The sequence below is a fragment of the Cebus imitator genome, unplaced genomic scaffold, assembly GCF_001604975.1.
Source record: "Cebus imitator isolate Cc_AM_T3 unplaced genomic scaffold, Cebus_imitator-1.0 Scaffold450, whole genome shotgun sequence".
In the NCBI taxonomy this organism is placed as follows: Eukaryota; Metazoa; Chordata; class Mammalia; order Primates; family Cebidae; genus Cebus; species Cebus imitator.
The window spans coordinates 1,595,469-1,618,582 of record NW_016107765.1 but is presented as its reverse complement, the minus strand read 5'-3'; the positions used below and the strand labels follow the sequence as shown (position 1 = coordinate 1,618,582).

General features: G+C 40.5%; 1 protein-coding gene across 1 annotated transcript in view; it reads left to right on the top strand.

Annotated features, from left to right (window-relative positions):
• Positions 1-22,719, top strand: part of LONRF2 (LON peptidase N-terminal domain and ring finger 2) — a 39,585-nt gene extending 16,866 nt beyond the window's left edge. Inside the window, exons 3-12 of the mRNA XM_017511728.2 lie at positions 2,028-2,150; positions 4,341-4,484; positions 5,089-5,290; positions 5,688-5,781; positions 6,061-6,175; positions 9,496-9,617; positions 10,616-10,774; positions 14,580-14,742; positions 17,601-17,750; positions 20,175-22,719. Of these exons, the coding sequence (XP_017367217.1) occupies positions 2,028-2,150; positions 4,341-4,484; positions 5,089-5,290; positions 5,688-5,781; positions 6,061-6,175; positions 9,496-9,617; positions 10,616-10,774; positions 14,580-14,742; positions 17,601-17,750; positions 20,175-20,369 (1,467 nt within the window). The 3' untranslated portion in view covers positions 20,370-22,719. The remainder of the gene's footprint in view (positions 1-2,027; positions 2,151-4,340; positions 4,485-5,088; positions 5,291-5,687; positions 5,782-6,060; positions 6,176-9,495; positions 9,618-10,615; positions 10,775-14,579; positions 14,743-17,600; positions 17,751-20,174) is intronic.
• The last annotated feature ends 395 nt before the right edge of the window (positions 22,720-23,114 follow it).

Sequence of the window (23,114 nt, the reverse complement as noted above, 5' to 3'; positions counted from 1 at the left end):
AAATTAGCCGGGCGTGGTGGCAGGCACCTGTAGTCCCAGCTACTCGGGAGACTGGGGCAGGAGAATCACTTGAGCCTGGGTGGCAGAGGTTGGCATGAGTTAAGATCGTGCCACTGCACTCCAGCCTGAGCAACAGAGCAAGGCTCAGTCCGAAATAAAAAATAAAAATAAAGGAGCTGTGGAATAGCATATTAACAGAGCAGAGATTTCCCAGCTCTGTACAGTGAAGGAGATAACAGGTCACAGTGGAATCCAGCAAGGTTAACTACCTATTAAAACAAAAACCCAGAATTCTCAAAAGAGTACCACAAAATGCAGAGGTTGATGCAACATGTTTTGTGCAGAGTCTAGTTTCAGCCAGAAATGCTTGCCATGTAAAGAAACAGAAAATGTTGACCTGTACTTGGGATAAAGAACGGCCAATTAAAATTGTCTCTGAGTGGGCACAGATATTATATTTTCCACAAAGAGACTTTGAAGTAGCTATTATGAATAAGTTCAAAGTATTAAATTGCATACAAAGAACTGAAGGAGAATATATTATCTTTGATTGAGATTAAGAGCAATCTCAACAGGGAAATTGAAACTATAAAAAATGGAAATTCTGACTGGGTGTCATGGCTCATGCATGTATGCCCAATGCTTTGGGAGGCTGAGGCAGGAGGATCACTTGAGGTTAGGAGTTCAAGACCAGCCTGGGAAACATCATAAGATTACATCTCTACAAAAATTTAAAAATTAGCCAGTTAGGGTTGCATGTGCCTGTAGTCTGAGCTACTCAGGAGGCTGAGGCGGATTGTTTGAACCCAGGAGTTAAAGGTCACAAGGAGATCTGATCATGCTACTGCATTCCAGCCTGGGCAACACAGTGAGACCCCGTCTTTTAACAAAAAGGAAATTCTAGAGATAAAAATTATCAATACTGAAATCATAAAAATTATCCATGCTGAAATTTAAAATTTCTAGGTAGGCCCAATAGCACATTATACATGGCAAAATGATCAGTGAAATTAAAGATAGATCTGTAGAAACAGAAATTATTTGATGCAAAGAACAGAAAGAAAAAAGATTAAAGAAAAATGAAAAGAATCTTGGGAACTTGTGGAATAATATGAAGTGGCACAATATATGTGCCATTGGAATCCCATAAGAAGACAGAAAATGTTTGGCAAGAAAAAAAATGAAGAAATAATGGGTGAAAAGTTTCCAGACTTAGTGGGAAACATTAATTTCAGCTCCAAGAAGGTTAACTCAAGTTATAAGCATTGATACATTCTAATCGTAATCAAATGGCTATGCTGTAAGCCAAAGATAAAAAGAAAGCCTTGAAAGCAGTAAAGAAAAATGACATGAAATGAGAATGAGCAAAATGACATACAAGGAAATAATATTGATGGTTGCCATGTCATCTGAAATTGTGGAAGCTGGTTGACATTGAAACAGCATATTCAAAGTGCTAAGAGAAGGTCTTTCAACTATATGTAAACCAGTAGAAAACAAAAAAATAGTATTTTTACAGATTTGAGAAAATATTGCATTCATAAGTTGAAAAGCAAATGCCATGGGAAATTACTGACCCATATTGTATTTTGTTTATTTTTATTGTGGCACTTAGTATATTATGCTTTGTATTGTAATTGTCTTTAGTCATGTCTGTCTTGGTTCATGAGACTGTAAACTCCTGGAAGGTAGGAAGATGATAGTGACCTGTACTTGCTGAATGAATTTAAAGTTGATAGCCAGTTTCCTCTTAGCACGTCCCTTAGAACTCCTTTGTGCAGTACATTTTAGGTATGTTAACTCCTGTGTTCTGACTGTAGATTGTATTTATGAGCTACTGAAGTTTGCTGAGTTTCCAGGGTAGTGAGTTACAGTAGCAATAGAGTCATCCTTGGTGGGTTTTGTTTATTCTACTTAGTGTGAAAATAAAACAAGTTATTATAATAAATTTGTTCAGGGAAGTTTGTATTCAAGTATGTAATCGTGCTAGGTTTTAAAAATGCATACTTTGTCTTGGTTGAATCTAGGGACATCATGTAAAAGCTCAAGCTCTTTCTGGATTGGGAAGAAGTAAGGAAGTGTTAAAGGAATTTCTCTACTGCCTTGCTCTAAATCCTGAATGTAACGCTGTGAAGAAAGAAGCACAGAAGGTATGAGTTCTGTTAAAGGACTTTCTCCTTCAGGCCTTATTTATAGCCTTCATGTTCATGCTGAGTAACCCTTGCATGTGAAATAAACAAGAAATATATTTCTGAATGCTCATGACAATGTGTTACAGAATACATGGTAGTAATTATAAAGTTCATGCATTGGATCACTTCTAGGCAAACATTATGTTTTGTCCCTGGTTAGAGTGTTTCATGAGACAGCATAAACATACCTTAATTCTGTTGATGTAATGACACATGTTAGGCAAGGCAAGGTTGCTGTGTGAGGCTAGGGGGCAAAGTATTTTGTCCTAGAGTTTGTAGTTTCATGTATTATGTAGTTTGTGTGAGAGCCTTATGAAAGACATTATGTCTTATAAAGCTGAGTTGATATATGTAAAATATATCAACTTGGCTTTATAGGGTGACTTGTAATTTTTACCCATCATCCAGTCACACTGAATATAAAAATCTATTCTGTTAAAAAGTCTATACGATTGTTACCTGATATTTACTTAGCACTTCCAATGACCAGGAGTTTTTGTTTTTATGTTTGTACTTCCCTGTTTTGACGCTGTATATTGTCAACTTCTACCATATACTTACCCTGTAATTTTTACTTACCTGTCCAGTTCTTTTCTCTGGAGCAACAGAAAATGAATCAGTTCTTCCTTGTACAATTCAACCCACATTAAATATTTGAGAACAGCAATTGTCTTTGTCTTAACATCACCATGTGGGTCAAACATTCTTTTCTCACAGAATGGGGTTTTTAAGATTTCCTCTTCTGGATGCATTCTGATGTACCCTATATTTTAGCATCTACACGTGACAGCCACATTTGGTGAAATTTTACCTTCCCTTGTGTTCAAATTAGGGGTCATGTTTATTTCTAAATACCTAGATCATCTTTTTTTTTTAAAAGAAGAACTTTCTAGCAATGTTGTTTTTTATCTTCTCTTTTGCACTTGATTGGCAAATTGGTGTTAGTCCTGTTCAGTTGTCCTGACAGTTGTTCAGTTGACCAGTGTCACTCATTGGTTTTTGAACATCATTTCAACCTGTCAAAATAATACTGCATCTTCAGCCTGCTATTCGGCTATCTCTGCCTGCTTTGTCCTGTATGCAAACTTCCTAAGAATCTTAAAACATGCCTCAACTAATTCCATGACCTTTTTCTGAGAAAGTCAGCCCAAGCTCAAAGAGATTAAGCATATTCACCAAGGTTCCTGGTCGAGGGTTTAGGTCTTGTGGGTGTTGTCTGCCTGGAGCTTTTTCAGACATGGTGTTTTCCCCTGGGCATTCTATGGCTGATAGATATATTGTATCACAGACAGTACCAAAAACAGTGTTAGCCTGTTGACATGGAATGTCAACCAGCAGCACATGGAATGTGCTCCATCACCAGCAGCTTTGCTGAGGCTCTCAGAACTGGCACTGAGGACCTTAATGTCGCTGCTAAGAGTGCTGGTACGCATTGCTACAGAGCCATGGATTCTAGTGTACCCACCTTGAACCACGAGGAACAGTGGAGAGTGGGAGGAGTCTTTGTTTAGCTTTCAGTCACTCCTTTCTGCTTTTCTCAAGCCTTGGATGCAGCTGAGGCCATGAGGTTTGACACGACCATGTGAGTGTCCACTAGAATTGGGTGTCAGCTAGAATGCCTAACTGGCCATCACTGTCCACCCTTGCCCTGCGCCAACGAATGCCACTCCCTGGTTCTTGAACCAGAATTATGGCCTTTCCCTCCCTTTTTCCTTCAAAGTTCTTTATGAGGTGGCTTTTTTGGTTCTCATAAATAGAGCAGTTATGTAGAGTGACCTCAGTCCTGTGGGTGATCACAGCTTAGATTTAATTCAAGGCCCCAACAATCTTTACATCCTCTTTCTCTGTTATCTGTGTGGCTTTTAGGGGAGACTTTATATAGCAGATGTGTAAGGACCAGCCAGAAGGAAGTGGTAATACTATCATTTTGTCATTGGGAAGTGTAAGATGGAAAGGGATTGGAAGCTAAAATACTTAAAACATTGACTCTGGTTTCAAAATGTTTGTTTTTTAAAAGGTTGGCAGATAAATTATTCTTTTCAACATTTTAGGCTTATTTAGCCTCATAGTTTTCTTGGAATCTGTAAGACATACTATTTTTTACAAAAATATTTTAAGGTATGTTTTCTTTTCTTGGCAATTTTATAGGTAATGTGTGAAGTGCTGTTTTCAGCTGCAGAAAGTGTGCATGAGAATTTAACATCTTCCATCCAAAGTAGATTAGAGGCCCAAGGTCACAGCCAGGTGAATGCCCAGTCTCAGCCGGAAGACGGTGACGCAGGGAGCTCTGAGGTATGAAGTGCATGTGTTTGTCAAGATTCTCTTGATTAAGGTTTATGTAATTGCTTCATTTTAAACAGTCTACAGATTGTTCACACATTATGGCGTTGTGTTAGTTAGACATATTTCTCAAGACCAGCTGTAGCTCCTCAACCTGGGAGTTGGAGCTTTTACACACAGTCTATGGAAGTAATGAAAGTGATTAAAGATTCAAAGAAGCTTTAGAACACCACCAAATCACCCACAACGACAGGAGACTTGAAGTTATCTTGGCTTGGAGAAAATAAAGAAAAGGGATGATTTGAATATGATACTGTATATGAGTGTTTGTGTGTGTGTGTGTGTGTGTGTGTGTGTGTGTGTGTGTGTGTGTAGATAAATAGATTGCATATGAAGATAACTTTTCACTTGCCTTGGCTCAGGAAGAAATTATCCTGTATTTTACTGTGAAAAGAATAAAGCTCATCCTAGAAATTAATAGATGAAACCAATTATGCAAGAAGAATGTAAGCCCTTTTTTTTTCCCAAATATTTCTAGTACAGGCTACTGAATTCTTTTTCTCTTATGTTATGATTTCTTTAATATTCAGGATTTCTTTTTTTCCTACTTAACCAGAATTCATCTGAGAAATCTGATATGCTTGGAAATACCAATTCCGTAGTTCTATATTTCATACTGGGTCTGCACTTTGAAGAGGATAAAAAGGTGTTAGAAAGCATCCTTCCGACAGCACCCAACGCTGGCTTAAAGGGACAGTTTCCAGATGACATGGAGGTTGCACCTGACCTGAACGCCCCTGGAAAAATTCCCAAGAAAGGTCAGTGAATTATTTTCATCAGGCAGTTCTGTGACTCCAAAGTGATAGAATGTTAGCTAGTATTCAATATATTTTTAAAAATTCTGTACCATTTAATATTAGTAATTAAATGATTATATCAGCTCTAAGATTATAGAGCATTTTAGATGTTTTACACAGCAAAGACTTCATAGTCAAAAATAACAGAGAAAATTTAGCTATAATTGTAAATTCTATTCACGTTTATCATCTAGATAAATAATTGCTGTATGCTGTTAACTGGACAGGAACTATTTCTGGCCAGCGTGATTTGTTACATTGATACAGTCCATTTTGTCCAGAGGAAATACATTTCTTGCTTGCTGTTGTTCAGATGCTTAGGTGTTAATTACAGCGTTCTAAATTTTTTCACGTTCAGATTTCTCACCTCAAAGAAGCCTGAACTCTGATATGGAAGAAAGTCAGTGGCTCTCGCTTGATGTGACTGACTTTGAGTGTGCCCTCTGCATGAGGTAGGATGATACAGATTCCATGCAACTCGTTCAAACTTCAGCATTTCTGAAATGTGTACCAAAGTGTAATGGGCTTTTTGTTATTGGGGAAACTATGTAGAGCTCAGTAATAATTGATTTATTTTCTAAAGATTTGATAAAGAAGATGTAAAAATGGAAGTACATGCAAGTGATTTCTAGAACAGTAATGGAATTGCATGAGGAATCCTTCTAAAACAAATCCATGATTTGAAAATCTGTCCTGGACATTTCTTGCTGAAAACAGATATTTTCTTCCAGGTTGCTCTTTGAACCTGTCACTACGCCCTGTGGACACACATTTTGCCTAAAATGCCTTGAGCGCTGCCTTGACCATTCCCCACAGTGTCCATTGTGCAAAGACAAACTTTCGGAAGTAAGTACATTTTAGGAAATGACAAGACAGTTCCTCCTCTCATCCCTTGGTAGACGCATATTCCCTGTCTTGCGTTGCATTTCCCACCCAACTGTTAAAGAAAGAGGTTTCTCCAGTCAAAGATAGGTCTTTTCTCATCTCTTTGATTAATCAAGAAATACACAAGGAAGGTTTGTTTACATGCAGAAATTGCTAAAATTTAAGGAAATTTTTAGGTATAAATTTTAGTTGAGATAGATTGAAAATAGCTAGTATTATTGAGTCCTTACATCACTGTTCATTGTAAATGGTTGAGACATTGTCATGTACAGTTAATGTGTTCCAGAAATTCTCATTTTCATCTTGAGAGTTTTTCATGGGATTGAAGGCTTGATCATTTCTGACCACTGGTAAGTCCCCTTAGAGCTTTTACCAATTGTCAATTATTATTGTCTTTGACCTAAAATCAAAATCAGTAAAATTCAGGTTCCATGGGGAAGGTTTTTAATGATATTTAGCCCTAATATAAACTATTAAATCTGTTTACATTAGGTGTGGCAAATACAACGAAGAATATTTAAAAGCTGAAGACCTCTGATCAATTTCTGAAATAGCAAATTCTTATCAGCTGTATTGGGCTATGGTTCCATTAGTGCCACTAACTTTATATGAAGCAAGTCATTCAACATCTTATGGGGGTGGGGAGTGTCTTCCTTTGTTTTTCATTCATTAAATGTGACTGATAATATTTGCCTTAATTACTTTCCAGAGATTAAACTTATTGAATGCATTTTATGTAGGATAAAGGTTTTTTCTTTATACAAATGTACAGTAATACTTATTTTTAAATCTGATGTGATAAGAGGAGATATTATACTTAAGTGAAGTTTTAAATAATTATAACCTTTAAAATTTACTGCCAAAACAGCAAACCACCTTGCCATGTATGTACCTATGCAACAATCCTGCATGATCTGCACATGTACCCCAGAACTTAAAGTACAATAAAAAAATTTACTGCTGGGCACGGTGGTGCATGCCTGTAGTCCCAGCTACTCAGGAGGCTGAGGTGGGGGGATCGCTTGAGCCCAAGAGTTCTGGGCTGTAATGCACTATGCCGATTGGGTGTCTGCACCAAGTTCGGCGTCAATATGGTGACCTCCTGGGAGTGGGGGAACCACCAGGTTGCCTAAGGAGGGGTGAACCAGCCCAGGTCGGAAATGAAGCAGGTCAGAACTCCCTTGCTGATCAGTAGTGGGATCGTGCCTGTGAATAGCCACTGCACTCCAGCCTGGGCAACATAGCAAGAACCTGTCTCTAAAAAAAAAAATTCACTGCCAAAAGATTAAAATAACTAGTTACCATTGAAAACATTTTTCTAAAACATTATATGTACATACTTTATTAAATTGCATGCATACTGAATCTTTCTAAATTCTTCAGAGCTCTCATGAACATCAGTGACTGTGCTGTGTGCTTTGCGTCACAGTGGTGGCTGTGTCTGAGTTTGAAGAGCTATTTCTTTGGCAGCTCCTGCGCAGTCCTCCTCCTGGTGTTTGCTGTCTCTTCTTGCTAGTAGATGCCTCAGACCCATTGCCTCTTGTTCTGGTGCCTGCCTGGGCCAGAATAGGCTCATCTGTTCTTACAAGAATAAAATGCATGTCTGTGTGAGCCCTATTTACAACACAGACCTAACTCACTTCCGTTTCAGTGCTGCCTTGTAGGAGGCCGAGTGAAGATGCAGTATCTGGAAGTCAGCACTAGAATAGAAGCTGCTTAAATACTGAGACTTCCTGTGACCCGTTTTCCCTGTATTTACAGGGACTGGCACATACACCAGAGACTCTTGAAGTCTCTGTTGAATAATGAATGAATCAGTGAATGAATGAATGATTATATGCAAACTATACATGGATTACTAATGTTCCAGAGATTAGAATACTATAAAATGAAATAAAATCCAAAATTATCATTTTGTCTTTCTTCATTGCAGAAATCACATCATGCTCATAGACACCTTTGCATACACTACCAGGGACCTGAATCATCATTTATATATGAATCTACAGAAGTGGTTAGCATCGTGCCAAGTAGAGCATGTTTTGTTGTATTACTCTTCAATGAAAGGACATCATAAACCATTTATAATGACAATTATGAGGCAGTTTTGTGAATTAGATGATGGCATGTTTCTCTACCAGTTAACCTGCAATAGCGGCTCCCAAACATAGGCCTTTCCAAAGTTTGAACTCCTGGCTCTCAGTCACAGCAATACATTTAGTTTGTGTCACACCAGCTACAGGGAAACCTGGCAGGATTCGAAGGACTCCCCCAGCCAAGGTGTGTTGGAAATACGTGGTGCCATCCCAAGCCCATAAATGCAGCAGGCCATCAAAGAGCAGAGCCCTGAAACCTGCCAGGCCTGGGGTCCTCATATGCCATGGTGGCTCAGCACTCACCCTTACCCTTTCTGAATCACAGCTTTATGAGCGCAGTGGAGAGAACAACTGTAGCATTATACTGTTTTCAGGACTAATAATGCACCTGCAACAGCACCTGATGTGTATCAGAATGTCAATGAAAAGAGCTACTATATGCTAGTATACATGCCTGCAATAAAACAGTGCAACCTACCGAACTACTACTCTGTGTGTCCACACATGCGTGTGCACATGCACGCATGCACATGCACGCATGCACACATACAGGGTAGTAGTTCAGCCACATTGTGGCCCTGCAACCCACGAATCGTAGCACTTCCTGGTTTAGTCTCCTCCCACCTTCCCTTCACATCCAGCTTTAATCCATGGTCCCTTACTCCCTTTCTCAATCCCAAAAACGTCAACCTTTACCGTTTGCATGCATCCTAAGTAACACAACGAAGCTAGAAAAAAACACAGCATTGGGAAGATTGGTGTCAGTTTAGATGAACGATTTTAAGTCTTAGACTTAAAACATCAGTAATGATTCTTACATTCTTTCTCTAGTAGTTCCAGTTCTTTACTCTCCAAGCTGATCATTGCATATGTCTCTCCTCTCCCAGCATGCCCTACTTCACTTCCTCCCCTCTCATTAATATCATGGCACTTGGCTGAAAATGTAGATGCTGTCAAGATTGAGTTGCCTCATCCTTCGTCCAGGTGAACACCACCTCTCACAGTGGAGGGGCTGCCCCTGCTCCTGGCACAGCTGGCCCTCCTCCCTCTCCACTCTGCTCCTCCTTACCTGCTCAGAGATCCCATCCGCCACCTCCTTGTTCACCATTCGACTGGGAAACTTGGTCCTTTAGCGTCAATTACCATACGGTATCATTTGACTTTTTTGTTGTTGTTTTATTACAGCTATTGGCAAGCAGAAACTTTAATATAACTGCTCTGGCTGAAGAATTAATAATTCGGTATTTGTCGGATGAATTGTCTGACAGGAAGAGAATTTATGATGAAGAAATGTCGGAACTGTCAAAGTAAGTGCTCACGTATGTCCTTGGTCTTAGGTTCAGACTGAACTTTGTCAACCTCAACTTTACCTCAGGTTTCCTTTTCATGGCCGGGAACTCTTTTGGTCTGTAGGTGGAAAAAAATGTTAATTGCAAAATATTTTTGGAAATGTAATTGCAAGAAGTTATAAGAAATTTTTTATAAGATATTTTTAAAGTGTTTTAACAAAATTACATAGTTGCTTTATGTATATAAGTAAGTGATACTGAATTTTTCAGGATTTAGAAAGCAGAGAAGGCTGGGCACAGTGGCTCATGCCTGTAATCCTAACATTTTGGGAGGTCAAGTCAGGAGGATTGCTTGAGCCTTAGGAGTTGAAGACCAAGCTGGGAAATATAGCAAGACCCTTTCTCTATATCAAAATAATTGTTAGAAATAAACAAAAGAATATAAATGTATTTGTTACCGATGAACTGTACACTTAAGGATGGTAGACTATATATGTATATTTTACCTCAAAAAATGTTTTAATGTAATATCTGCAAAGTGGAGTGAAGTGAAGCACAATTTTAAAAAGTAGAGTGGGAAGCAAGGCCCAGGATTGCGAATCACAACAGGTTTGACAGTTTTCATCATTTAAAATGGTGGAAGTTTTATGTTTTTGTAGAGATCTTATCACTCTTCCACTCTGCTATTTAAAACTCATTGCCTTTGACTATTATGTAGTTTTTGCTTTTATCAGAATTTTTTTAGAGTGCTCAAAAGCTGTAACTTTTCCAAGCAAAGTAATATAATTCAGCATGTTCCCTTTTCTCTAATTAAATAAAACAGATTTGTCAGGAAACCTAGGTGAGCAGAGAATGTTCACAGGCTGTGGTCCTTGGCTTTCTTGTCCCTCTTAACCTGAGGGTTTTGTTTTGTAGCGGGGAGAACTGAGGTTGAGTGTTTGCTATTTTGGCGGCCAGTACTACCCTCTGATCTAACAGCTCATACATCTGAGATAACGTGTCCCCTTGCCCTGCAGTCTGACCAGAGACGTCCCCATCTTTGTGTGTGCCATGGCCTTCCCCACGGTCCCATGTCCACTCCATGTCTTTGAGCCCCGCTATCGGCTTATGATAAGAAGATGCATGGAAACGGGCACCAGGCGATTTGGCATGTGTTTATCTGCTGAGCACGCAGGGTAAGAACTGTCGGCATTCAAAGGGTCCTAATTAAGGGCATTGTTTGTCATCTTTCTTGCAGAATGATTTAGGCTGATGCTTGAAAACCTCCAGTGACTCCTATTACGTAACGAAGTCCAAGTTCAAGGCTGCGCATAATGCGGTCCCATCCCTCACTGCCCACCTCTTCCTTTCAACGTCACACCCGCTAGTCCCCTGCCATGCTGCCTGCCCTTCTCTTGTGACAGCTCATGCTTCCACACATCCATGCTTCCCTCTGCCTGCAAGTTTCTTTATCCCCATCTATATACAAACAAATCTAGTCCAACTTTTGAGGTCTAGAAAAATTACAGCTGGGCTCGGTGGCCCATGCTTGTAATCCCAGCACTTTGAGAGGCTGAGGTAGGAGAATTACTTGAGCCCAGAAGTTGGAGACCAGCCTAGGCAGCATAGGAAGACCCCATCTCTACAAAAAATTTCTAAAATGAAAAATTTTTACATCCTTTACAAAGATTTTTCCCCGTCTCTACAGCCAAATCATTTTCAGTCTTATAAAAACACACTACACGTGGTTTTCACTTCCTCTCACTTCATGTCTATGTCAAGGGAGAATATTGCAAGCCAGCAGGTTGTTCCTCTCTGTGGACTGATTTGGGGACTCAGGACCCTCCCATCCCTTAGGAACTTGTCAGCCCTACATGATCATGATGAGGTCACTGCCTCCAAGTGCTAGCTGTGGAGGAGATGCACATGCCCTTAAAGGACTGTAAAGAAAGGGAGCCACCTTCTGTTCACACCTGCTGCAAAGGAGCCTGGCAAATATAGTCCACCCATGTGCCCAGGAAGAAGAGGAGAGTGCATTTTTAGGACCACTCAGAATTTTCTACCATAAGTACCTAAGGACAGATCGTTTTAAAATATATGTAGGATCTTTGTGGAGAAAATTCTGAAACTTTATTGAAAGATGTTCAAGAAGTTCTGAATCAATGGAAAGAAATGCCACGTCCATTGGTGACAGACTCAATGTCATGGAGATGCCATATCTATGCAGTTCCACAAATCCAGAGTAATTCCCATTAATATCCCCAGGGGGCTTCTTCATGGACTTGCTCAAGCTGACCTTAGAATCAGTATGGAAAAGCAAAACACCAAGCCTAGATATGGCTGAGCAAACGGGCGAACACTCCTATAGTGTCAAGTTTACAAACAGTAGGTAGTAAGTAGACCAATGAAACAATAATGTAGAGATCCAAAACAGGCCCACTCATATGTGGACGCCATGTTCACAGGCACTTTTATGAGAAAAGACAAATTAGTCAATAAAGGGTACCCAGAAAATTAGTGGGTAGTCCAAATAAGATGGGGGGGAAAAAACTTTACCTTATACCATAAATGAAAAATAACACATTTACATTCCTAATGTGAAAAACAAAATATAAAAATATTTAAGAGGAAATATTGGGGATCACCTTATAATTAGGAATGGGGAAAGATTCTCATACAAGGTACTGAGAATACACAATAGAAAAAGAGATTAATAAATTAGAATATATTAAAATTTGATTAATCAAACGTCAGTAAAGTGAAAAAATAAGCTATAAGAGTTCCACGTGCACTGAGAATATAGAACTCTGAAAAGAATGTTATTCCTATCCAAACAACAAGAAAAAGCAGACAAACCACAGAACATTTGTTTCTTGAACCCATCAGAGATTGGAGGTTGCTCTGGGTAACCAAAGATCCCACAGGGCAAGAGTAGAAAGAGCCCAGGAAGAGACATAAAAGTGTGTAGGAAGAATTCAGCTAATTTTTTTTGTTTAACAAATTGCCGGTGACCTTGTGTAGGCTGGCATCAGAGTGTAGGTCCCTGAAGAGCTGCACTCACAAAGGGAGCATGCATCACACACAGGCTCTTGTCCACAGATAAGAGGCTCCTTGGTTAGTCATGCTCTGCAGTGAGGCAGGCTTGGAGGAGCTGACGTTTATTTGGAGGCCTCTGCTGGTTGCTGGGGCAGCAAGTCCTCTCTTGAAGAGGGATCTTCAGGACGCCTCCAGGTTCACCATGCTATGAATGAGATCATCCTGTTAGGTGAACAGGAAGAGTGAGTTTTATTAAGTATATAAGTAGAGGCATCCAGGCGGCAGTTTGACGTACAGGCCTGTAACTTGGGAATCATTGCTGCTCATTAGTTTGGGGGAGGTATAGTAAAGCTGCTTACCATGACGACTTTAGAATCACACTGTTTTGAGTTCTCATTTCGGCTCTAAATCGCCCAGTGGCCTTGGATAAGTTAATTCCTCTGAGCCTCCGTGTTTTGTGGGCTTGAATTCATATGTTTTATAAACTGTTGTGTGTGGTGCTTGGCACGTGGTAGTGAGAGAATATCACTAGATTACGGTGATAGTTACAACTGGAATGTGGGTAAGATCTGGGGAGAGCTTCGGAATGAGAATAGACATAGCTTAGGACACCACCCTGGGCTGGGTAGCATGGAGCGGGAGGGACAGACAGAGGTAGGGGTGTAAGAGGCTGGGCTGGTTAGAGAGGGTGCAGGAGAGCAGAGGCATTGGCTCAGCAACAGTCTGCAGGGTTGTGCCTTAGAGGGGTCAGACAGGAGACTGTCCAGTGCTTTGAGCAATTCAGAGGACATCTCTGACTTCTTTTGGAGTCATTTTAATAAAACGGTGGGATATGGAGCAGTGTAAGGGAGGCAAGGAGATGAAGGCAGTGGCTGGGGACTGCTTTCTATCGCACTTTGGTTGGGGAGGGCAGAGCTGGCAGAATTGGAATGAGGTGAAGACCTTGTGGGCAAAGGCATGACGGAGGAGGAGCTGAGTGCCTTTGAAGGAAGAGGGCTTGCTGCCCTAGCAACCAGCACCAGCAGAGCCTTCTAAATAAACGTCAGCTCCTCCAAGCCTGCCTCACTGCAGGGCATGACTCACCAAGGAGCCTCTTATCTGTGGACAAGAGCCTGTGTGTGATGCACGCTCCCTTTGTGAGTGCAGCTCTTCAAGGACCTACACTCTGATGCCAGCCCACACAGGTCATTGGCAATTTGTTTTAAAAAAAAAAATTAGCTGAATTCTTTCTACACACTTTTATGTCTCTTCCTGGGCTCTTTCTACTCTTGCCCTGTGGGATCTTTGTTTGGTTACCCAGAGAAACCTCCGATCTCTGATGGGTTCGAGAGACATGTTTTGTGGTTTATCTGATTTTTCTTGTTGTTTTTCACATTCTTTTCAGTGTTCTATATTCTCAGTGCACACGGAACTTCTATAGCTTATTTTTTCACTTTACTGACTTCTGATGAATCAAATTTTAAGTGTGGGCTTGAATTTGTATGTATTGCTCTGTGTGGTGCTTGGCACGTGGTAGCATAAGAATATCACTAGTATACGGGTGATAGTTAACAATCAGAGTGTGGGTAAGAGCTGGGGAGAGCTTTGGAAAGCCGAGTGTGTGCATGGTGCCAGCTGGGCGGTCCTGATGGTGCCTGGCCAAGGCAGCTGAGGAGCCACATTTAAGATTTTGTCTCTTCCCATCTCTTGGGTCCTTCCCAAAACACTAGCCCATTGGAACTGCTAAGGTACAAGTCCTGTCTCCCCTGGAGCCCTTCCTCTGCAGCCACCATCACCACTATATTTAGAATCTAACAGAAGCGACTGTCTGCACGTCTCTTAGCAACAGTAACCTTGCTGGTCTGATATGGAGACACTGTTTTGTGTGGCTTTGTATTCCTTTTAAAAGCAAACTCTCATCCAGGGAAAAATAAAGGCCTCCTGCATTTTAAAAATCACCATCATTTCTCCCAACCATCGTTCCAGGCTTTCAGAGTACGGGTGCATGCTGGAGATTAAGGATGTGAGAACATTTCCTGATGGAAGTTCCGTTGTAGACGCAATTGGCATCAGTCGGTTCCGAGTGCTAAACCACCGCCACAGAGATGGCTATAACACAGCGGACATTGAATATCTTGAAGATGAAAGGGTAAGGCTAACTGTACTGGTATATTTTTATAGAGTTCGGTCCTCTCCTCTTGTTTCCCTCTGCATTGTAAGAAAGCTTTGTCAAACTTGTATTGACAATATTACTTAAGCCCTTAATTCATCACTTAAGTTATTTATTTACCTACTTATTTATTTTTGAGTCAAGGTATCCTTCTGTCGTGCAGGCTGCAGTACAGCAGCATGATCTTGGCTCGCTGCAGTCTTGACCTCGCATGCTCAAGCGATCCTCCTGCTTTAGCTTCCTAAGTAGCTGGGACTACAGATGCACACCACCACACGTGGCTAATTTAAATTTTTTTGTTGTTGTTGAGACAGAGTCTCCCTGTGTTGCCCAGGCTGGTCTCAAACTCCTGGGCTCAAGCAGCCCTACCACGTTGGCCTCCCAAAGCACTAGGACTACAGGCATGAGCCACTGCCTTTGGCAGTCATTTATTTTCTCAGTGGTTTTTTACCTGAGTTGGGAGCTGGAAGAGAAATCCCTTTTTTAAAAAGTGACCTTACTGTACTTATGGAGCATGTAAAACTGCACATTGAAAAATAGGCTTGTGATTTGTTATTGGATGTTCTAACCTGGAGCTGGCAAACTTTTTCTGTAAAGGGCCAGATAATAAATACTTTAGACTCTGCAGGCCATATGGTCTCTGTCAAAGCTACTCGGTCCTGCCCTTACAGTGTAAAAGCAGCCATAGACAATGTGTAAAGGCATGAGCATGACTGGTTTTCCATTAAATGTTATTTCCAGAAACATGGTGGTGAGCATGGGCTGACTCATGAACAGCAATTTGTCAATTCCTGTTCTCTGTGTTGGTGTTAGTTCAGAATGTGACAAAAATCTACAACTTAAAAATACCTTTCAAACCTAAATATAAAAGCCTTGAGTTTATTACCCTTAAGAACTTTTTATGTGTCTAATAGAAATATCAGGACATATAATTTGACAAATTAGCAAAATGTTTTGAGAGATTCTCTGACAGACTTGCACAAGGATGTCCATAGTAGTCTTACTCAATAGTAGCCCCAAACCAGGAGCAACCCAGGTGCTGATCTCCGTTGAGTCAGTAAACACACTGTGGTACATTCATGCAATGGAATTCTACCTGTCAATAAAAAGAAATGAACTGCTGGTGCACGAAACAGCACGGATGACTCTCATAGACATGACGTTAAGTGAGAGAAGCCAGACGCAGGACGAACGTGTGCTGTGTGACATCATCTGTATACGTTCAGGAACAGGCAAAACTAAACTCTGGGGATGGAAGTCAGAAAAAGCTTGTGGGGTTGGCTTTGTAACTGACTGGGGAGGGTGGTGTTGAAGAATCCTTCTAGGTAGTGGAAGTGTCTGTCTGGTTTTGGGTGATGGTCAGACTGGTGTATACAGTTGAGAAAACTCTTCGAGCTAAACAAGATCTATGTACTTTTCGGTCTGTAAATTATACCGCAGCAAGACATTTTAAAATACTTAAAATGAGGAAATCCTTGGAATTATTGTATCCCTCTTTTAAATTCTTTGGTTGACATTTGGAAATGCGGAAGTGAGGGTATGTAGCCACCCCACATCACACTGGAAGTCATTTTGTGGACAGTGGTGTACGCTTAGGATTTGTGAATGGAGTCACACCCAGGACGCTAGCTCTGTGCCTCCTCCAGCTGCTGATTCTGGTCATCCCAGTGCAGGGGAGCAGAGCAGAGAGCCCAGCCTGGACCAGAAAGTTGGGTTTCAAAGCTATAGCTGAAAGTGATAGTTCTCAGGATCCCTCTCCTGGGTTGATAGACCTGACGGCAGGGTTTATTGGCTGTTGTTGGAGATGACAGCTTTTAATAGTGTATGTGTTTATTTTAAAATGGGGACTTAGCTACAACATGAAATAACTTTAGCTTATTTTTAAAAGAAAATCCTCTGTCACATATGAATATTTGAATTCTGTAAATCAAATTGAGGGTAGTATATGCATTACATTATAATTTCTCAGCACACCATAGTTTTTGTAGTACTGGAATTTTATAACAGGAAAGGACCTTCATGGTTTATTCCTGTTTTACAGATGAGAAAACTCTGCCCTAATGAGGCTTTGAGACTAGCTAAATTCACACATGAGAGTCAGTAATGAAGCCAGAATGAACCCTGGCCCCCTGATTTCCAGTTCCATGCCCTTCCTCCTCTTCCAGGTGTTCCCGAACAGGATGGAGGCATAACTTAAATGACAGACTTGATAGTGACATAGGGACTAGAGGCCAAGCTTGGTCCATCTAAGGTGCTGTTGCCGACCGCAAGCTGGGGTCCATCAGCCCAGCCCGATGTCATAAGTACAGTGTTGTCCTATCAAGCCTTCAGGAATATAGCTTGGTGATATGGAATACAGTTTTTAAAATGTCACTCTTTGACTTGATAATTCTGTCAAGGTCTCTAGGAAACTATTCTAAGGAAATCATACCTCCCTCCCTTGTCAAAAAAAAAACACAATTTTTCATAAATGCTTATATTACTGTGTTATTTTTAAAAATAAAAATCTAGAATATTCTAAATAACTTATGTGAATAGCTAAGTAAATTGGTGTATATCTTAAATATATGATTGCATGCAGCCATTGAAAAATATTCAAAAATTACCTGAAACATGCACTTATGGTATGAAAAGAAAAATCAGGATACAATTGATAGATTTCAATTATGCAAAAAAAATACAAATTTCTATGTTGAGCATGTACCATTTTTGTGAAATTGATGAATTATTAAAGTGCTAAATGTCACAAATCCACTTAGTGGTGGTGCAGAGGTCACTAACTGTGTTGTGTGCGTAACCATGAATGGTTCCCAGAGCTGTGCCTTTTCCCCGATCAGGTGGAGGGTCCAGAATATGAAGAACTTGCCGCTCTCCATGACTCCGTGCATCAACAGGCTGTTTCCTGGTTTGCGTCTCTCCAGGATCGCATGAGAGAACAAATTTTAAGTCATTTTGGGGTGATGCCAGAGAGAGAACCTGAGCCTCAGGTATCCCCTCCTTTCTCCTTTATAATTCTATTATTTCCTGCTGTAGTGTGCTGATCCGGGATTCTGGTGGAGTGCTTGGCAGTATGATGCTGGGTACCTAGTGTGGCTGCTTATGAACCAGCTCATCTACTCACAGCCCCAAGAAGCACCTACTGTAGTAGCACATGACTTATGTAGCATAACAACAAAGGCTTAACGGCTTTCTAACAGAACATAATTTCTTTTCTAACAACAATCAATTTATTCTGCTTGGCTGTCAGCTTGTGTAGCCTTTTGCTTCTTTCACTCACATTTTAAAATTTAAGTAGTAACATTATTGCATTGGCACGAACACTCTACGTTCAGCACATAGCATTGCCTTGCACCTGGTATACGGATGTTGGATAAGTGAGGAGAAAATCCTATCATTCTTCTGACATTAGAAGTGTGACTTCCTTGTCCTCTGTGTACCCTGCTACCCAGGTGTCATGGGCTTTCTCCAGTGCTCCCTACGAGTGCTTTTGGTGAAGCTGATTCTTTAAGCAATGAATGAGCTTCAGGTTTGTGGAGCATTTCTAAGCTTAGGTGGCCCTCTCCTCTGCCTTAGATGGGTGAGCCAGGCTGGGCTGGTTTAAGATGGTGCATGAGAGTGTATACTTCCCACCTGCACATGACTGCTCAGCTGTCAAAGACAGTAGGGGCAGGGATTGGCTCCCAGCTCGTTTAGGGTGATGTGAAATGTCTTTTGTGTCTTTCCCCATCCATTTTAACTTTTTTTCTCTCTCTTGGAATGTCTATATTTTACCCACTGCCTGAATTCTTTCTTTTCCAAACACAGAATAATGCTTTAAATGCCAGAAATTGCCATCAAGTCCTTCCTAGCTCGCCCTGTTTGCGTAAGCCTTTGTTCTACAGTGTCCTGAAACTCAGATTCAGAAAGCAAGGTGATTAGACTGACTTGCGTTAGAATATAAGTCAGTCTTTTTCCTAGGAGTTTTTGTTTATTAACCAAATTAATCAATCTCTACTTGGTCGGTACATTAGCTTCCTACTACTACTGTAAGAAATTACCACAAACGTGGTGGCTTAAAACAACACATATCTATTGCCTTCCAGTCCTGGTTCTGCAGGCCAGACTGTGATCAGGGTGATGGCAGCGTGCATTCCTCTGTGGAGGTTGTGAGGGAGTCTGCTTCCTTGCATTTGCGGCTTGTAGAAGCTGGTGGTATTCCTTGACTTCCTTTCTCTATCAGAGCTGGCAACATGGCCTCTCTCTGACTGTTCTTCCACAGCCACACGTCCCTCTGACCACAGCCCAGAAAGGACCCCATTTGAACACATTGGGCCATCAGGATAATCTCCCCATTCTAAAGTCCTTAGCTTAATCACATCCCCCAAGTCCGTTTGCTGTATAAGGTACCATATTCACAGGTTTCAGGAATTAGTCTTTGGGGGAGACCATTTTTCTGCTGACTACAGTGGGATTTTAGGTAATACATCAATTTTCTTATTTAGAGTCCTTCCCGTTAAGCATGCTACTCAGTTTTTTTCTTTCTCTGTGAGATGAGGAGGTAAAAAGAGTGTGAATTTATATAAAAGGTTGTTTTCTCCATCTGTGCCTTTCTCCCTCTGAAGGGCAGGTCGATGCCTTCCTCACAGTGACTTGGGCTACCCCTGGTGAGCTTTGGCCACAATGCTATTTCTAATCCTCCAGTATAATCTACCTCACCCTACACTAAGGCAACTTGGGCATCCTGCACATTTTTGGAGGAGGAAAAGAGTCAAGAATCCAAGACCCTGGAAACAAAAAGACCTGGATATCTTGGTTCTAATACCAGGAATATTGAGAACAATTTATGATCGGTTTTTGCCTAGCACTCAGAAGTGCTTGTTTGATTATGTAAAATAAAGGTTATTTGGTAGCATAATAATTCTTATGTATCTAATTTATGATAACTCTGGCATATAGCATGCATACATATACATGTTTCATACATACACTCATTTGCCACATCGAGTATGTCACTCAAATGTGTACACATACTTTTAGCCTTTATAATATTATGCTTTATATGTCATGCTTAAGACGTACAAAATAATAGCACAGAACACTGGAAAGTGAAGGTAAAAATGGTGGTCTTCTCTTCTGACCAGAATATACTCTTAACTGAAGGCTTGAGAGATGAGAAGTAACTAATTCATAGAATTTCGCCGTGGAAGATGCTTCTCTTTGAAGGCTCTTCCTTTTTTGAGTTTCCCACCTTTAAATGTGTACCATAAAAGTGAACTATATATTTTGAGAGCTGAATGAATTGTGAAATAGCCCTAAAATACAAGGTGGCATTTAATTCTTGCCCAGGTGTCTGTTGGTGGAGCACAAGACTGTGTGGGGAACAGGCTTTTATTTTCAGTGTTAATCCTGCTTTCTTCTCATCTCTTCTGCAGAGTAATCCCAGTGGCCCTGCCTGGTCCTGGTGGATCCTGGCTGTGCTGCCCCTGGAGCGCAAGGCTCAGCTGGCCATCCTCGGCATGACCTCACTCAAAGAGCGGCTCCTTGCCATCCGACGGATATTAGTCATCATCACGCGTAAGATGAATAGTCGGCAGGAGCTGGCTAATGCCAGGCAGAGAAATAATTGATTTTTTTTCTCTCTGTTAAGGTTTCTGGAAGCCCTCGTACTTTCATAAATGTCAGGCATGGACAAATAGCCGTCCATTCATTGTGCTTTGTCAAGTGCTTGTGGATAAGGTTCCAAAATGGAACACTTGCCAAATATTGAGTCCTCCTCAAAAATGACAATTCTGTGTCTGGTGGGATCTGACCTTGTACAAGGTTAGCCTGAAATCTGAATGGAGCCCATAGTTGAAAAACAACCTAAGAAAATCTCTTAGAGGCAGATGCTTGGGGAATGCAATTCACTGACAGCACAGGACCCCGCAGATGGTTTACATGTGGTTTAGGTTTCACTAGAAAGGAGGATTCCCTTCCCAGTCAGTATCTTGCTCTGCCAGGTGGAAAAGGCATGCTTAAGTGTCTAGACAATAGGAGGAAGCACATTTTTATCTGGAAGTGGATTTCTTAGATCACAGGCTAACTAAAACGACTCTTAGGCTTTGTGTGTTGCTGTGAAGTTATCTGTGAAATTGAATCATCACCCCATTGTTCAGTGTGGGAGCCCAAACTAGTCCTTACCCAAGAAGTAGTAGCCACCGGGTAGAACTGTGTTTAGTGTTCTGTTGTAGTCCCAGGTGTTGTAAATTGCATGTTGTAATCAATTGAACGTCAAAATATAAGAAAGTGTACCTTGGATATAGAAAAACCTAAGAACAGTATAGTTCACTTGAGGAGAGATATATATATATGTGTGTGTGTATATATATATATATATATATATATATATATATATTTACACACAATAAAGTGAGCAAAAGTGAGTTAAAATTGTATATACATTGGGATGTCAAACGTAAAACCACCAAGTGCAAAGAACGCCTTGAAAGTAGAACCTTGTCTCATTGACCAATGGTTACTAAGCATTTAGAAAACAGTCATCTTTTCTACTGGGATTTGCATTAGAAATTAGACCCATCAGTAAATTCAGTTTACTATCCATTTATTAATACACAAAAACATTAACAATCTGTCATACCATGATAATCCGTCTATTTCAGAAAAATAGATCAGAATATACGAAGGGAGGATGGACGGTATGAGATGGAAATATTCAGCAGGTTTTTCTCCAACACCAACCTAAGATTATATTTTTGAAAGAAAGTTTTACAGTGATCAGACCATGTGTTATCTGTTAACGGACAGTACTATACCTTCCATCCTGTAATGCACATCGGTGATATTGATTGGAATAACTGAATCTGAGATACTCATATGTTCTCTCTGGCCTAACCAGCTGGTGCATTGAGTTGGCTTCCTCATCTGCAAGGTGGACATTATTAACCAGAGGGTCACAACCACTAAAGAGCACATCACAGCTGCAAGTTTTGCTTTGTTCATTGAAGTTGTATGTGATGTTTTAGTTTTTAAATATATATCTCATAATACACAATGTTGATGGTTATCAATCCATCAAGCATTTAGTAGAAAGACTTTATAATATTATTAATTTTTCTTGTAGTTTTCAGTAGATAAAACTTAGTCTTATCATGAGAGTTAGAAAATAACAGCGTCACTTAATTATAAGAGAAAATGTGAAAGTCTTTTCCAATCCAGTGTTTCAAGTGCCTCACTTATTGTGAATCTCAACTATCATCTTGAGATGGTTTAATGGCAGTTTGGCCAAGTGATTTCTAAGAGATTTTATTAATTTATGCATTAACAATAGTATTCAACTTTCTTAGGCATTATAACCTAACCCAATGATTTAAAAGGAAACAAAATGCAGCTCACATGCCAGAAGACCTTAACCAGAAGTGGTTTATGAAAATTGATCTGCATTGACCATTCTCTGCCTTCCTCTTTTGGAAAATCTTTTTGTACCTTCATATCACAGCCGAATAGTTATCATCGCCATTTCCATTTGGAAGTGTCTAGATAACCACAATGTGATCACAGCTTCTCCACGAGCCTTCCTAAAGTTAACTTGGTACACTTGCTATAACATTTGGAACCTGTTGCTTTCTCTTCCTCACTCTTTAAATGTCATGTCACACAGTTCTTAGAATCAGAACTATTCAGTTATTTCTTCATGATTCTGCCTGCCTTTCTGGTCTTCTCATTCTGCATGTTGTTATATAAAAGCCTGAACAACAACGATGACGCAGATGAGAGCAACACATGCTTTTATTTTTTGATACCAGAGGGAATTAACTATGATCACATCGTGCTCTCTCTCTTCAGCATTCCACCCCCACATGCTGCAGCGTGGGAGTAGATTGGTACTTACTGAGCACTTAGAAACATTATGCATCAGGAACAGAGTCAGGATGACTGCGTCCTATGGTCATGTCGTGAAGGAAGCCTCCTTTTACAAACTGAAAAACAAAACAACCCCCAGCTTCAGTTTGCTGCCAGTCAAGCCAAAGCAGAACGTCTGCTTCCTCCTCTGCCTGCCCCCTTCTGCCCCTTTTCTGTCAGGGAGATGCCAATTCTAAGCATTTCTCAGAAAATAATTTAATTTCTCATTCAAAGTCAGGACATTCCAGCTTAATTGAACTGAAAGTGCTCCAACAGTCATGCTCTAGTTACATTGGAATAAAAGCAAAAAAGAGTAATAGCAGAGTGGGGGAGTCATTTTTCTTCTTGAGGAACAATACCTGCTATTCGGTATTTTTCCATTCATTGCCCAAACCTGCCTGTGTCTTTGAAATGCAAGTAAGATCCCAAAGGCACCATGGCCTTTTTATCATATCCCATCTCCTGTGTGTGTC